The sequence below is a fragment of the Malus sylvestris genome, chromosome 8 (assembly GCF_916048215.2).
Source record: "Malus sylvestris chromosome 8, drMalSylv7.2, whole genome shotgun sequence".
Taxonomy (NCBI): Eukaryota; Viridiplantae; Streptophyta; class Magnoliopsida; order Rosales; family Rosaceae; genus Malus; species Malus sylvestris.
The window spans coordinates 28,168,211-28,186,268 of record NC_062267.1 but is presented as its reverse complement, the minus strand read 5'-3'; the positions used below and the strand labels follow the sequence as shown (position 1 = coordinate 28,186,268).

The window sequence follows — 18,058 nt, the reverse complement described above, 5'->3', positions numbered from 1 at the left end:
AAAATGAAATGAGATACAACTAGGTAACCATAATAGTTTTTTCAAACAATGAAACCAAACCAAAACCGTTTAAAACAAAACCGAACCGAACCAAATGGTTTGGTTTCATTTCGATTTTAATCTCAAAACCGTACCGAACCAAACCGTAAAAACTTGCGGTTTCCTTAGTGAAAATTGAGCTAAGGGGGGGTAGGACTAGACTAGGGTTTGGTATTTGGGCTTTAAAAAGAATGAGTTTGGGCTTTCACAAAGGCCATGTATTGTAAACAAAAGTATATATATTTATAAATATATTGGTTTGGTCTGAACCGAACTCCAAAAGCCGGTTTCGTTTTGTTTTGGACAACTCGATTTTCTTCAATTTTTTTAGGAATAGGATCATCAACGGATTCTCTTTGTGGAGATTCGGAAGATCAATCAATCACGTTCGTTCATCTAATATCGTGCTGTTAGAAAACATTTTAAATTTAAAATTTAAAATTGAATATAAATAATACTTAACGAAAATTGACTTCATGATGTAAATGAACGGACATGATTAATTGATTCTTAAATCTCAACAAAGAAGATCCAGAGAGGCTCCTTGACCATCTTTTTAGTCTCAACTCAGTTCGGTTCGAGTTGACCAATGTGGGCTGGCCGAGGCGACTCACCCAAAAACCCCGAGTCAACCCACTTGGGGAAAAATAATGGAAAAAAGAAAAGAGAAACGAAGCAAAACGTCGCTTTCGGATTGGGTTGTCGTCATGTAGCCGGCTATATTCCCCTCAAAACCCCCAATCCCCAACTCCTTCTCTCCCTCTTTTGTCTCTTCACTTCTCTCTCTCTCTCCAGAGAAGTGAAAATTCCCGAGAAAATCACCTCTTATTTTCTCGGTATCCAAACAGAAAATAAAAATTCAGAAACAGTAAGAAAAAACAAAAAAATGTCGCACGCTGTGTTCCAGACGGCTCAAATTATGCCTATAAACACGCAGCTCCCGACGAAGCCGATGCTGGCGGTTCCGGCCCAGCTTCGGATGATGGAGCGGAGGGGCCTGGTGCTGAAGGCGAATTGCGCGCCGCCTCCGTCTACTTCCGATGCTGTTGACGGAGACTCCATGGCTATGCTGGAGCGCTGCTTCGTGGGGCCGTCGGTCCCCGGCGGGTTTGGTCCGGTTATGAAGGGACAGTACGGTGCGTTCGGTGCGGTTACTCTTGAGAAGGGCAAGCTCGACATGTCTCAGAAGCAATCCAAGTCTAGCCCCGAGGTCAGTTTCGCAGTGAAATTTTGAATGTTTCTTGCTTTGTTTGAGTTGATTGAGTTGTTTGGTTGGTGAGAAAATGTGGGAAATGGAAAAGAAACTCCCTTTAGAAATGTTTGACCTAGGTGCTGGATACTGGAGTAATCTAGAGATTGTAAACGAGATACGATTTTTTAGGAGAATGAACGAAATTACTTTTATCAAAATCAGGTGTAGTGTAATATGCCTCCTCGCTAATTCATAGTTTTCGCAACGAAATTGGGAGTGGGGGATTGAGCTAAGCCACACACTGGGCCAACCATAATTTGATATCGAACTCACCATTCATGGGAATCAAACCTAAAATCTCTCATGTACAAGTTACGAAGAACACTACTAGACCATAGTGCTAGTGGCGAAATTGAGTGAATTTTGGTGTTTAAAGTGTTGGAAACATTGAACGAGCTAATATATGAAAATAGGATCCTAAAAGTTATACTAAGTTTCTATTTGTTAAGCAATCTTCAACTTTTCCAAGATTTTGGTTGTCTTCTTGTGTATCAGAATTTTTCTTTTATTTTCTCTTATCATTCTTGTGTGTGAAATTGCACCTGATTTCATTTCATAATATTTTGATCATGCAAGTAGAAATGTATTAGAATTTGTAAATCGGATGCAGATTATGCATAAACACCTACTAAAATATGTCATTGTACCCTAAGAAAATATCAATATCAAGAACACTGATTCTTAGACCAGAAATTTTTCTAAGGTTTCCTAACCATTCAAGTGCTACCAAATTAGACAGTTGTAAATTCTTGACTCTCGTTCTGGCCTCTGATTTCAATCAAGCAAGCCTGGCCATATAAGTTGGCATGTTATTGTTTAGTCTGTTCAGTATTTTGTGCTAATGCTAAAAACTGAAATTGCAGACTGCAGTTGGGGGAGGTGGTGGAGATATTGGAAAGAGAATAAATAATGGTGGTGGTGATGGAGGTGATGATGATGGCGATGATGATGATTATTTTGATGACTTCGATGATGGCGACGAGGGAGATGAAGGTGGTCTGTTTAGAAGGAGGATGTTTCTTGAAGAGGTTGGGAATATCCTTTATTGACATAAGCATTTTTGCATATTCGTTGAAAGATTTTTCTCTTTGGGTTATGTTAATTTGAAATTTATGGGTGTACTGATCATTTATGATATTTTCTGCAGCTCTTTGATCGAAAATTTGTAGATGCGGTATTGAATGAGTGGCAAAGGACAATGATGGATTTACCTGCTGGGTTCCGGCAAGCTTATGAAATGGTTCAGTATCAGTACTTTTGATATCATGTTTTGTATGAAGTCTTTCTTTTAGATATTATGAACCCAAAAAACACAAATAAGGAGGAAACAGAACACTTTTGGCTTGATACTAACCGAAATATTGTATCCAGGGATTGATCAGCTCTGCTCAAATGGTTAGATTTTTAGCGACCAATGCAAGGCCAACCACTACTAGGTTTATTTCTCGTGCGCTTCCTGATGGAATATCAAGAGCATTCATTGGCAGGTGATTTTTTATTTTTTTTTTAGAGCAGTTTCTTAAGTCTCAAGTCTATCCTTTTGCTAATTATTACCTTCTGGACTTTCCTAAGTCATACTATTTTTAGCATCTTTCAATAAACTTTTATTAATTATTTTGGTATGTAAGCTTCCAATCTCATATCGGTTAATGTTTCCATAAAGGAAACTGTTTTTAGTGGTAGGAGCAGGAATATAAAACTGTAGAAAACTTTATCTGCAAACATCAAGACATTTTCATGACACCAATGCTGTGATAGATTAGATGTTAGTAGGCTATTAAGAAATTGAGTCTCTAAGATCCATTGAAGTACGGAGGTATCTTGTCATATTGTTGAAGTAACTCATTTTATCTGGGTCGTTTTTAAGAAAATAGCAAGAGAATGAAACACATTGACTGTAATAATCCTTGACGGATTTTACTTACATTAATCATAATTCCTATTGGGTTTTGTTTATACCATATTTAGGGCCTCGTATTTAGATCTCGTACAAATACTCAGGGGACTTAAATGTAATTATGGGATAAAGGAAGGGGCAAATATGTAATAGGTGAGGAGTCCTTATTCTATAAAAGGACCCCTCACCCTCACAATTGAGGAGGCCTCACTCTCACTCTCAGAGGCGAACTCTCAAGCCATCACTCCCCTCTCTCACCCTCAGAAGCTTTCACATTCTCCCTCTTCAACATCTCAAATAAATACAATCAGTGTGGACGTAGCCCAAACCTTGGGGTGAACCACGATACCTCTTGTGTCATTTACATTTCATGCAGATTCACGGTCGGATTTACGTTGTTCCAAGACCTCCGGTTTTGTGCATCAACATTTGGCGCCGTCTGTGGGAAACGACACGAAAAGCTATGTCGGTTCTCTTTCCATTTTTCACCTCCGTCGTGGATCTGCAAGATCTGCAAAATCCAAGAAACAAAACACCAACAAAATGGCAGAGAAGGACCCAGATATTTAAGGGAGATAAGAACCCAGATCTGCAAATCCACCGAGACAGAACCCCTATCTCTGTCTCTCTTTCTCTCCCCCTCGTATTAACATTCCAGCCCTCCACAAATCGGATATCCTCACCGAGTCTCAACTTCAATACTGCTTGAACGGGAGGCACTCACACGCTCATTTTCTGGAGTTTCTCTCACTCCAATGGCTCTAAAATCGGTGGGCACAAAATGGGTCCTCATCCAGAAACCAAAATTCGAGCTTTAAGTTCTCAAATGGGTACTCGTTGCTTTCTTGTCGTCGGCCATTTCCCGCTCAGAAGCTCTCAGTCGGAGTGAGAAGGTTGGTGATTATTAATGCGAGGAATAACAGCAACAAGGAGAAGAATAAAGAAGACAATCACAGCTTTGCATCGAAACCGGATGAGGCCACTGAGCCTTTCCCTGAATCTGTGCTGCTTAGACAGAAGAAAGTTCAGGAAGATGATAATCTTGTCCTCGAGTTTGCTGATGCCGAAGAAGGCGAGTCATCATGATTCAAACGTGATTGCTGCTTTTAGAAAAAAAAGGAGTAGCGATTGCCCTTTTTTTCGAAGAATGATTCAGTAAGTCGAGAGGCTCGCAATCCTCCTCAATATCTTCGAAAAAGCGAAGGTGAGCAGCAAAGATCTCTCTTTTTGTCCTCATCAGATCTTTCCAATTTCTACAGCCGTCCATATCGCCGATGGCCAAGATCAATCACCCCCGCCAACAGATCAACGGCCAGATCCTGCCTCAGCTCTGTCCTCACCTTGACCGAGCGGAGCTCTTCTGCTGCTCGTGTAGAGACCAAGTCTACGATCGCGACTTCAACGACGTAGTCGCCGTTGATCAGACCCGGACGAGTATCGGAGGCTGGAGGCTCCTGTCACTGCAACTAAGGCATGTCGTTGAGATCATCGGAAAACCCATGATCCAGAGAACATGGGAAATGGCAAAACTTGCAACGTAAATCCGTTTGGTGGTGCTGGGCAATAAGCTGCGCAACTTGGCGAGATGGTTGTTGATTCTCTCTCTTCGTCTCCTTTTAGTCTCGCTATGACTCTTAGAAACGACGAGTGCCTTGGCGTCCATGATTTCTTGGGCGGTCAACTTTCCTATCTCAGCCTAAAGACCGAAAGGGGTAGAACTGGGTTGAACCATCGGTCCAAGCGTCTCGAAAAAAAAAAACTTGCAAGTACATTGGATCATGGTGTTGTGGCGACAGATGACGAGAGCATTCGAGAATGTTGTCACAGTTTTGGAGCTGATGTCGTAATGACCTCAGAATCCTGCCGGAACGGTATACACCATTTTCAGATTAATTATATAATTGCTTTTTACGGTATACACCATTTTTGTCGACCACCCACAGAAAAACTATAGATATGTTTGAGTCAGCAAAAGCAAAAGCAAGTCTGCCAGAGAGAGTGGAGGTGGAGAAACAAAGAAAGAGACACAGAAAACAAAAGCAAAAGAAAAAAGAGCAAAGCAGAAAAGAGAATAAAATCTGAGAGATTATGATTTGAATGAGCAGGACCGCAAGTGGTAAGGGACAAACGGTAAAGAAGAGATTAATGATTAATTGGGTGCATATGCATGACAGAGACAGAAAGAGAGGCCCAGTACGCAGTAGGTGCAGTACACACCAACGATCTGCAACTGTCTAAACCTTTATTTTTGAATGATGTAATTTATTTTTCGTATCTTTCGAAGATATCTGTATAAATCCCATCAGAGGATAATATGTATAAACCCCATCAGAGGGTAAAAAAAAAAAAAAAAAAAAAAAAAAAAAAAAAAAAATGCAAGCCTAAAATAATGGGCTACAATGTCATGTGGAGGGCGAAGGCCCATATGCCCAAAAGAGCCAGACCCTTTATTATCACCAACCAGGTGACCAAAAGTACGCCCAGTACTCCACAATTATTCGGCAACCCGCCGCTATTACCACCAACCAGGTGATCAAAAGTACGCCCAGTACTTCAAGTCATACATGAGCATTACTCATGTCAATCATACATAAACATTCATGAGCATCACTCATCCAATCATACATAAACATTCATGAGCATCACTCATGTTAACATTCATGAGCATCACTCATGTTAACATCCATGAGCATCACTCATGTCAATCAACATAAACATTCATGAGCATCATTCATGTCAATCAGCTTCAAAGACTTCATTTACAGAGCTCTAGCTTCAAAGACTTCATTTACAAGAGCTCTAGCTTCAAAAGCTTCATTTACAAGAGCTCTAGCTTCAAAAGCTTCATTTACAGAGCTCTAGCTTCAACAGCTTCATTTACAAGAGCTCTAGCTTCAAAGACTTCATTTACAGAGCTATAGCTTCAAAGCTTCACTTGCAAAGCTTCACTTACAAAGCTTCAGTGCATGGTCTACAAAGACCGCCTCCGAACAACCGCCACTTCGGCCCATACATGGATTCAATTTGAAGTCTCCAGCCAACAGACTCTATTGACCGAAGACTTGGGGGACTACATTATGTACCATATATTGGGCCTCAACTGGGCCTCATGAAAAATATTTGGGGGACTCTAGCCCATCACTTATGTATTGAGGAGTGAACCCTTATTCTATAAAAGGGACTCCCTCACCTTCAAACGCCGCAAGTCGAGCTAACCAAGGCAACATAAGCCACGAGCCGAGCAGCCTCACAACATGTGCTACTTCTAGTTGAGCATCATTTCAGATTGGGCACCGCCTCATATCGAGCATCAGTTACTTCGGCCCACACATGGACTGAATTTCAAGTCTCCAGCCAAAAGACTCTCTTGACTGAAGACTTGGGGGACTACTGTTTATACCATATTTAGGGCCTCGTATTTAGATCTCGTACAAATACTCAGGGGACTTAAATGTAATTATGGGATAAAGGAAGGGGCAAATATGTAATAGGTGAGGAGTCCTTATTCTATAAAAGGACCCCTCACCCTCACAATTGAGGAGGCCTCACTCTCACTCTCAGAGGCGAACTCTCAAGCCATCACTCCCCTCTCTCACCCTCAGAAGCTTTCACATTCTCCCTCTTCAACATCTCAAATAAATACAATCAGTGTGGACGTAGCCCAAACCTTGGGGTGAACCACGATACCTCTTGTGTCATTTACATTTCATGCAGATTCACGGTCGGATTTACGTTGTTCCAAGACCTCCGGTTTTGTGCATCAACAGGTTTAATGGATGAGTATCGTGTCACAATTGTGAACTACCTATTAAAAAAGGTAACCAATTTTTATATTCCTAAATATTATAATAAATTTTATTCTTAAACATACCTGTGAGTTGGGGTTTAGGTGATACATATCCAGCTTGTTACATTCTTCTAAATAAAATAAAAAACTACAAAAATATAAAGAAGCTAAGAACACAAAACAAAAAACACGGAAGTACACTGGATTCTGCTTATGCTGCCCTAAATGGCTCAGCCATGCCACCTTGAATTAATGAAATTTAACAGCTCAACACGAGTAACCTCGTCTGATTAAGGAGCATTGGACCAACATTTAAGCACCATAGCTGCCAAATATAACAAACAGCAGTTTCAGTAATGATCTCGTTGAACACCTGCAAGGAAAATGAAACATGTATCACACCAAGGGAATTTTTCCTGCAAAGGCCATGGTGGAAAACACAACAAAAATGAAGAGACAGAAATGAAAGTTAGTAATAATTGTATGAAGAATCAGATATCTAACGATACAAGAAAAGCAGCGATGGATAGATGGATATGATGTAATTCAGTGACAGTGCATATTCATATGCCTTCCCTTGGAGATATATTTTGGTGTCATTGAATATTTAATAGACGCTGATGGTTATTTGTATCCTTAATATTGATGTGTATTATAATTTGTTGTGCAGAATGCTGGCAGATCCTGCTTTCTTATATAGGTTTCTTTTAGAGCAGGCTGCAACAATTGGTTCTTCAGTTTGGTGGGAGTTAAAGAATCGCAAGGGCAGGTGTGTGTCCATGTTATGACAAAAGCATGAAAATTTTCTGAAGCATTTTATATATTAGACTCATTGATGTTGTTTTTTACTCGAAGAACAGGATAAAGAAAGAATGGGATTTGGCGCTTATAAACGTACTCACAGTAACAGCGTGCAATGCTATTGTTGTTTGGTCACTTGCTCCTTGTCGTTCATACGGGAACACATTCAAGTTTGATTTGCAAAATACGTTACAGAAGCTCCCCAACAATATATTTGAGAAGAGCTACCCACTAAGGGAATTTGACCTGCAAAAGAGAGTTCACTCTTTCTTCTACAAGGCTGCTGAGTTGTGTATGGTTGGACTAACTGCTGGAGCCGTGCAAGGTTCTTTAGCAAATTTTTTGGCCCATAAAAAAGAAGGAAGGTGAGTATTGTATTGTTAACCTGTTTTTGTTATCTATACATCGATCATTAAAAGAACCATGAGTCCTATCCTTTTTGTTCTATGAACCCTTAGTCCATTTCCTAAAGCTTTAACAATTTCAGAATACTTTTGTCTGTCTTTTCTCCTATTATTTTTTCTTAGGCACTTAATATTAATTACACACTAAGCAGGTGTAAGTAGGTGTTAGAGACGGATAATATCTTGTTAAAGTTGTTTGATTTAATGAAGGCTTCTTTGCTACATTATTGAATTATAAGTCACCTAGTAATAAAATATCAGCATGTTTTTATGATTTTGTGATGTAATAGTTTGTATATGCTTTTTTTCTATGTTATACATAGTACTTTAATACATAGTACTAAAGCGGGAGCCTTGTGCACTGGGTACGACCTTTTATACATAGTACTTTAATGTTTTAAGCTAGTCAATAACTTCATTATACAAAATTACAAATGACGTGCAATGTGTTATTTTTTAGTACAAGATCTTTATTTATTAAAATCATTTAGTGGAATAACCCTTTCTCCTTTTATTTTTCCCTCCTGTGTTTCTGTTCATATTCTTGCATCTGTTTTAGTATTTTCTCACCCCCATAAGAAAGTGTCATTATTGCAGCACTAATTTGGATGTACTACTTTTTTGTGTTTTGGTAATTGAGTTCTGTTATCTGTGTTACTTAAACAGGAGAGTAGAACTATTAATTTAGTATTAAAGATAGATTTCTGAACAATAGAACCTGAGATAAATTTGATGGTTATAATTTGGTAATTGTCTTTTGCCATAAGAAGAGACATTTTCCCTCTCCCCTCTCCTATTATTAGTTCCAACTAATTTAATTCCTGTACTAGCTCAAACAATTTAGTTCCTAGGTTTGTTGAAGCATTTTCATTCCTATTCAATTGTTAACTTGTTTGGCAGGTTATCTGTGACGATCCCATCTGTCAAAGCAAATGCACTTGGTTATGGTGCCTTCCTTGGACTATATGCGAACCTGAGATATCAGCTATTATGTGGATTTGACAGAGCAATGATGAATCATTTTGATGTTATTGGAGTGGCCCTATTTTTTAGCACGACACTGAGGTATGTTTTTCATTCTATTTGGGCACTCGTATTCAAATCATACACTGCTAAATTGCTTATACAAAGTGATGCAGAATGCATCTCCTAATTCTACTTGGATTAGCTTTCCTTTTATTAGTTTTCCTATTTTAGTTAAGAATTCCCCGTTGTTAAAGGATTTCTTATTAGTTAAATTGCTTTCCTAATTTTTCAAAGTTTGTCTCTATAAATAGAGCAGATTGTAATCTTTTAATTTAATTTTGATGAATGAAAAATCTCCTTACTAGAACTCCCTGATTTCTTCCCCTTTCCCTTCGTCTCCTCGACCCCTAATTCGTCTCCTCGATCTTTTACTTCTTCTCGGTCCCGTCACACCCTTGTTCACCCTAATACTACGGCAGTTCTACATCAATTTGGTATCAGAGCCTACAATCCCTTTCGTTGGCGTTTGATCCCTGCCATGGCACCCCAAACCGTGGCCAACCTTGCAGAACAATGTCATACGTTCCAAAACAAAGTCACGGACGATATCGCGGGCATAGAAACCCAACTCTCTAAACTCAGCACTGACCTCAAAGAAGAGTTGGTACAGGCTCACGCCCATCGTTCAACGACGGACCTTGCCATCACTAAACTTCAAAACTCCGTTCAGTTACTTATCAACCACTTTCGGGTTGAACACGCTGCAACTTCGTCTTCCTCCACAGTGATCCCAAGCTCGTCTACGCCACCACCAACAAGTGGCCTTTTGCCCACTCCACCGGTGGATCCTAAATTAAAGGCAGTGTCCTACGGAATGCCGCTTAGCTCCACTGGGTCTATGCCGCCACTCCATTATACTCAACACACAATAGGTCCTCCTCCAGTGACTCCTCAGGCTCTCAACCTCCCACCCGCTCCACATGATCAGTACCCTCCTCCACCTCGCCAGTTTGACAACGAGATCATCCGCCACATCAAACCTATCGCTCCTACTTTTGATGGTCGTGGGGATCCTACGATGTTTCTTGATTGGATCCAAGCCCTGGAAGATTATTTTGCTTGGTATGATTTGACGGATGCTTATAAACTACGCATTGGTAAGATGACATTACAGGGAGCCGCTAGACAATATTGGAATTCCGTGGAGGAGCAACTATACCAACTGGGACAACAGCCTGTGACTCTTTGGGACGAGATGAAATTCAAGCTTCGCGAACAATATCTTCCTACATTTTATCGCCATCAATTGTATGATCAGTTATAGACCCTTTCACAAGGAAGTTTTACCGTTACAGAATTCCACGCTCGTTTTATTGAACACAAAATACGTGCGGGGCTTCGTGAAGAACCCGACATCACCATGTCTCGTTTTATTCATGGTCTTTGGGACGATATCAAGCGTGAAGTCCGTCGGTTCCGTCCGTATACTTTGGAAGATGCATATTGCCATGCATTGGAAGCTGAAACCTTTTTGCGGCCACAACGTAGGTACACCGGGACTCCCGGGTATCCTTCCACTTCTGCTCCAAACCGCAGTAATCCAAGCTCCAAATATGGCATCACTGGTCCACCTGCTCCCACGGTACCTGCCACAGAGAAGGGACCAGCCCTATCCACGGCTACTCACCTCGAATGCTATCGTTGCCATGCTAAGGGCCACATCGCCTCCCGTTGCCCCCACAGAACTTTAAATATTAGCTCCAACACTGAGGACCCTCGTGTGGACGAGTATGTGGAGCCCCTTGAACCTATTTATGATCCCGACCTTGATAATTGTTGTGAGGAAGAAGCATTGCAACAACTGAGTGTTATGCGTTGTATTTATTCAGCATCTACACCTCCACCTCCTGATTCATGGAAACGCACAAGTATCTTCCAGACTTATGTCCCTTGCGGTACCACTCGATGCCAGCTAGTTATTGATGGGGGAAGTACGCTGAATGTTATTTCTAAAGCTGCCGTCGATCGTCTTCACCTTCAGGCCGAACCACATCCCCATCCTTTTCAAGTCGGCTGGGTAGATAAAACTAGGTTACCTGTTACTGAAAGATGTCTTGTTCCTCTTCAATTGGGTCCCTGTCACGAGAAACTTTATTGTGATATCCTACCTATGAGTGTTGCACATGTGCTACTAGGCCGGCCTTGGCTTTATGACCGTAACGTCAAAAGTTGCGGCCGAGAGAACACCTATACTTTCCAACATGAAGGGAAAAACATAACACTCAAGCCTTCCAACCCAGCCATCAAACCAATTAAGGAGGTTCAACCGATACTGCCCTTAAACGGGAAGGCTTCGGAGCATCGTTTAAGTATCTTATCACCTGTAGATTTTACACATGAACTACAAGACACGGGTGTGGTCTTTGCTCTCTTGCTTAAACCGGTCTCCAAATGTACCCCCACTCCATTTGCCGAACCCATACGGCAGCTACTCACGGAATTCTCTGATGTTATACCTGAGGACTTACCAGATGAACTACCTCCAGCACGAGAGATTCAGCATGCCATCGACCTTGTTCCTGGTTCACAACTTCCTAACCTTCCCCATTATCGTATGAACCCACCTGAGCGAGCGGAATTAAATCGACAAATCCAGGGGTTGCTGGCTAAGGGTTTTATTCGTCATAGTTTAAGTCCTTGTGCTGTTCCAGTTCTCCTTACACCAAAAAAAGATGGCTCCTGGCGAATGTGTGTGGATAGTCGCGCCATAAATAAAATTACAGTTAAGTATCGTTTCCCAATACCGCGACTTGAGGATATGTTGGATGATTTGGCTGGTTCCCAATGGTTTTCTAAGATAGATCTTCGCAGTGGTTACCATCAAATCCGAATTCGTGAAGGAGATGAGTGGAAAACCGCGTTTAAAACCCCTGATGGTTTATATGAGTGGCTTGTTATGCCCTTTGGCATGTCCAATGCACCTAGCACGTTTATGAGGGTGATGACTCATGTGTTACGGCCCTATATTGGCAAATTTCTGGTGGTTTATTTTGATGACATCCTTGTATACAGCCACTCTCGAGAAGAACATCTCAAACATCTTCACTCGCTCTTCTTTACATTACGAGCGGAAAAACTGTATGCTAACTTACCCAAATGTTCGTTTCTTCAACCGCAAGTTCTATTTTTGGGGTTCAATATTTCTGCAGCTGGGGTTAGCACCGATCCCACTAAAGTGGAGGCTATTACTCGTTGGCCAACACCTACGACATTAACAGAGGCACGCAGCTTTCATGGTCTCGCCTCTTTTTATCGCCGATTTATTCCCGGGTTCAGTACTATTATGGCACCAATAACTGATTGCATGAAACAAGGAGCGTTTCTTTGGACCCCTGCAGCTGCCACGGCCTTTACAATTTTGAAGCAAAAGATGAGTCAAGCACCTGTTCTTCGACATCCTGATTTGACTAAAGTCTTTGAAGTGGCATGCGACGCTTCCGGAGTCGGAATTGGTGGCGTGCTTAGCCAAGAAGGACATCCAGTAGCCTACTTTAGTGAGAAACTTAATGCAGCAAAGCAACGTTATTCTACTTATGACAAGGAGTTTTATGCTGTGGTACAGGCCCTTCGGTATTGGCAATATTACCTATTGCCAAACGAATTTGTGCTATATTCCGATCATCAAGCTTTGAAATATCTCCACTCTCAACGCACCATCAGCAGTCGACATGTCAAGTGGTCCGAATATCTACAGATCTTTACGTTTGTTTTACGACACCGTCCAGGCATTGACAATAAGGCAGCTGATGCCCTTAGTCGCGTGGCTACTATTTTGCACACAATGACAGTTGAGGTCACTGGGTTTGATCGTATTAAGGCCGAGTATTCGTCGTGTCCAGATTTTGGAATTATTTTCCATGAAGTTTCCAACGGTAACCGTCGTGAGTATGTGGACTTTATTACAAGGGATGGGTTCTTGTTTCGGAAAACCCAATTATGCATTCCTCGTACTTCTCTTCGTGAATTCCTTATTTGGGAACTACATGGTGGTGGTTTGGCTGGACATTTTGGTAAAGATAAAACCATTGCCTTGATGGAAGATCGTTTCTATTGGCCGTCGTTAAAACGTGATGTTGCTCGGCTCCTCTCCCAATGCCGCACATGCCAGCTAGCTAAAGCTCGCAAACGTAACACAGGTCTGTATACCCCTCTACCAATCCCTCATGCTCCTTGGAAGGATATTAGTATGGATTTTGTGCTTGGTTTACCTAAGACTAGTCGCGGCCATGACTCTATCTTTGTCGTAGTTGATCGCTTTTCTAAAATGGCGCATTTTCTACCTTGTGCCAAAAATACCGATGCTTCTCATGTGGCCAAATTATTTTTTAAGGAAGTAGTTCGTTTGCATGGCCTCCCTGTCTCTATTGTTTCTGATCGTGATGTCAAATTTGTTAGTTATTTTTGGAAAACCTTGTGGAAGCTTTTCGGGACTACTTTGAAGTTTTCCTCCGCTTTCCATCCCCAAACGGATGGACAAACGGAGGTGGTTAATCGCAGTCTTGGAAATTTACTTCGCTGTTTAGTTGGGGATAAGCCTGGTAATTGGGATCTCTTGTTGCCTGTGGCTGAGTTTGCTTATAACAACTCAGTTAATCGAAGCACCGGTAAAAGTCCTTTTGAGGTTGTTCACGGGTTTTCTCCCCGATCACCTGTGGATCTAGTTGCTCTTCCTATGGCTGCCCGCGCCTCCGACTCTGCTACGTCGTTTGCTGAACATATTAGACAACTGCATGATGACGTCCGTCGGCAAATAGCCATGCACACCGACAGTTATCAACTGGCCGCCAATGCTCATCGTCGTCACCAGGAGTTTCAGCACGGGGATTTTGTTATGGTGCGGATCTGTCCTGAGCGTTTTCCTAAGCAATCTTTTAAAAAGCTTCATGCTCGTTCGATGGGTCCTTATCGTGTCCTTAGGAAGCTTGGGTCCAATGCTTACTTGATTGAGTTACCTGCCACGATGCAGATCAGTCCCATTTTTAATGTCTCTGACTTATCTCCTTATCGGGGAACCTTTTCTCCACCTCTGTCGATGGATGTTGCTCAGAGTTCCATTCCTCCTATGGCACCACGACTTCCGTCCACTATTTCTGCCCCTACAGAGCAGATTGCTGACGTTTTGGATCATGAAGTTGTGACTTCGTCTACTGGAGGATCGACCCGTTATCTGGTTCGTTGGGTGGGAAAGCCTGCTACTGAGGATACTTGGATTACAGAAGCTGAATTTCGCGAGTTGGATTCCAGTCTTTTGCACCATTATCAGGATGCTCTTCAGGATCTTGATTTGGCAGCATCCCGTCCTCCTATCATCCATACTTACAAACGTCGTCGTTGTCCTTAATATTGGCTTACTCGCCTGTGTCGAGTTCTTTTCAGTAGGGGAGAATGATGCAGAATGCATCTCCTAATTCTACTTGGATTAGCTTTCCTTTTATTAGTTTTCCTATTTTAGTTAAGAATTCCCCGTTGTTAAAGGATTTCTTATTAGTTAAATTGCTTTCCTAATTTTTCAAAGTTTGTCTCTATAAATAGAGCAGATTGTAATCTTTTAATTTAATTTTGATGAATGAAAAATCTCCTTACTAGAACTCCCTGATTTCTTCCCCTTTCCCTTCGTCTCCTCGACCCCTAATTCGTCTCCTCGATCTTTTACTTCTTCTCGGTCCCGTCACACCCTTGTTCACCCTAATACTACGGCAGTTCTACATCACAAAGGCTTAGAAGGTTTTCCTTTCATGGTCATACATTCTTACAATTATTACATATGAATCCTTCTTGTTTTCCCTTCTGTCCCTTTCTACCTTCCTCATTCTTCTCTGGCCACGTGTATTCCTTCTGCACTTAAAACTAAGCATTTAACCGAAAACGTAATTTCTGCCCTTGATACATCTAAAATGTTAAATCCAGAATGAAAAAAATGTTTTAGCTCTGTCAGCTTTTGGGTTCGCTGGTGCCTGTTGGGGCCAGCATAGTGCCCCTTGTTTTCAAATTTAATCACACAATTCTGAGATCAATGAGAATCCCGTGCAATAGGGTTCCTTTTATCCAGATTTGTGGAGCAATCCCCAGTTTTTCTGAAGCTCTTAATCATGATCGCCTGAATCCCACCACCACTTCTCATTGACTTGGTACAGTAGTTAGTATGAGTACCCGGACCATTCCAGTCACCTTGTGCTTTCTTTGGTCCTGAATGTCCTTCTCACCAGGGAATTCCCATGGCACATAACAAAAAGCTGCATAACATGAAAAACTCAAACCATGGCCATAGTTCTGTAGAAATATAAAGATATCCTGAAAAGGGTATAATTAATATGGCAATCATGGATGCCGTATTCAGTTCTTTCTAAGCTGTAGTGTTGCTTTGCTTTAGAATTGGTTGAAATCTCACATATGGATTCCTAGTCAATAATATCCATGGTGCAGCAACATGGCAATTATTTGTACCTTTTTGCACTGCAACTCCCCAAAAAAATGAAAATTGTGATTATGCAACTCTCTTCAGAACAAAATGCTGCCTTGCAAGTAGAAATTTTAAAGAAAAACAGAATCATTTATACTCTTTTAGTTTTTCTGCATGTCAATCTAAGGGTTATTAGGGAAAAATAATAATCGATGTTTTTGAGACGTTAAATGCTAAGTTTAAAGTATAATTAGTACATGCTGCAGTGAGATAGCTAGTATTTCTCTATTAAGTTGTACATGTAACTTTGCATCTCTCTGGTTCTGGCGGCATCATCCAGAGACTTTTGGATTTCTTTCTTCACTTTTCAGGACAGATTTATCTGTCATCATTATACCAAGGTCGTCTTCGTATAATTCTTCTAGGTCTTGCTTTTTGTTGGGTAGATCTTACGTCTTGCTTTAAATAGTAAAATTGCTCCACCTAGAGCGATTCTTTGACTCTTAAATTGGAATGTGGACAGGATTTTGAATGTGCAATTAGGAGAGCGGTCGAGGTTGGCTTGGCTTGGGGTGGAGGCTGATCCACTGGTTCACTCTGATGATCTTTTGAAGGTTTACAGTAGGCCTTCTGAAAATCTTGATCAGCCCTCGTCAAAATGGTTTATATCAAAGAATGCCATTGTTTCTGGCCTTGGACTCCTCGGCATCAAACAGGGGACTGTGGACTCTGCTGACGGGGAAACATCAACCCCTAAGACACGCAGAAAGAGGATTGTCCGGAAGAAGGTGACTGCAAGTTCAGCGTAGTTTAATCGAATGTAATCAGAGTCCAATTTTGTTGCCTGACGGAGATACAACTTGCTCGCCAAACCGTTACACGAGAGGATCTTAAGAGGTGTTTTGTGCAGAAATTTCTTGCATCTCTGGAAAGAGGATTGCTGAATGACAAATTTAAGGAGAAGATTTCTATTTTTCGGCTTTCATATAGCTTTTCGCTTACCTTGATCGCAAGTGTATTGTACTACTATGTTGATCTTGAAATTTTAGTAAATTAGAAGCTTTCATTTTTTTGAACGTTGCATATATTTTAGTCCAGTTCTATATATCTCCAAGTAGAGGGTGGGCCTTGGAGCACAGAAAGGTTAAACTTTTATGACCGAAAAAGGCCACGCTTTTGAGTCATGGAAACAGTCTTCCTATAAACCAAGGGGTAAGGCTACATATGAAAGACGTTTCTCCCGACCCTCTAAAAAGCGGAGAGCATGTTTAGCTTGGTGTTGCCCTTTTATATATCCAGTGAGTGGGTGGGACCTAGGTGCATGTATGTCGTGACATTTACTTTGTATTTCTTTTAATACAAATGAAATTTCTGTTCTAAACTACACTAAGAGGAGGAGGAATGATTTGAAACCAGAACACAATAAATTGAAGAGAACTGCGTTAACGAACAAGGCAATTGACCACTTAGAGAAATGGAGAAAGAGCAAAATAGGAGACTAATATAATACGGTCAGTCACCTATACGTGTGCCCTTGCAGGATACTTCACTGTTGATCAGTGTGGGAGCTGATCAGAACCAATGGTTCATTAGAATGATTTCATTGTTTGGTCATGCAGTTTCTCTAAAGACAATCAACTTGGCAAGTGTTCTAATTCTCAGGTGGTAGTAACTACAAAAAATGGAGACGTGAGATTGGATTGTTGCAGACTTTGAATGAGTATGACATTGCACTAGACACACCTCAACTTCAATCATTGACTGACAAGAACACCAATGATGACAAGGCAGAATTTGAGAGATGGACTAGAGCTAACAAGGTGGCACTTTCCACATTGAATGGCATGAAGGACACTCTGAGAGGAGGCATCAAAAAGCATGACCTAGCTGTGTATTATCGGAGAGCCATTGAAAACAAGTTCAAGGAGCCTGAGAAAGCTGAGATCAGTCACTGGATGAATGTCTTGACCACTTTCAAGTTTGATGGCACTGGTTTAATCAATACCATGTGATGAAATCGACAAATGTTGCTGAGAAGTTGAACTCAATGGATGTAAATATCAGTGATAAGCAACTGGTTTTCATGATATTGCAAGCACGGCCGCCAAAGTATTGGCAACTCAAAGTGTCATGCAACACCCAAAATAATAACTGGACTGTTGATGAACTCGTTGCTCAATGTGTTCAAAAGGAAAACAGGGAGCAGCAAGAAAATGGCAAGGAAGTGGATGACATGAACTTGGTGCATGCTGAAAAAGGCAAGAAAGGGACAGGGACCAATGGTGCTTCTGGTAAGAGTTCCAAGTCTTCTAAGAACTCTTCTAAATCTGCCAAAACTACTGACTCCTCTAAGACACTGATAATCTAAAAGTTAAAATAAAGACATATATAACCAAACTCAAATGTTTCTGGTGCAAAACTAAAGGTCACTAAGAAAGATTGTGAAGTATTT

At 41.1% G+C, this 18,058-nt stretch overlaps 1 protein-coding gene across 1 annotated transcript; it reads left to right on the top strand.

Moving 5' to 3' along the window:
* Positions 1-781: 781 nt before the first annotated feature.
* Positions 782-16,686, top strand: LOC126632054 (protein RETICULATA-RELATED 1, chloroplastic-like). Its single transcript, XM_050302276.1, has 8 exons — positions 782-1,249; positions 2,155-2,319; positions 2,439-2,531; positions 2,663-2,778; positions 7,646-7,744; positions 7,836-8,141; positions 9,081-9,245; positions 16,130-16,686. Exons 1-8 carry the CDS (start codon positions 926-928, stop codon positions 16,413-16,415), a joined length of 1,554 nt encoding a protein of 517 aa, XP_050158233.1. The 5' UTR covers positions 782-925; the 3' UTR covers positions 16,416-16,686.
* Positions 16,687-18,058: the final 1,372 nt, after the last annotated feature.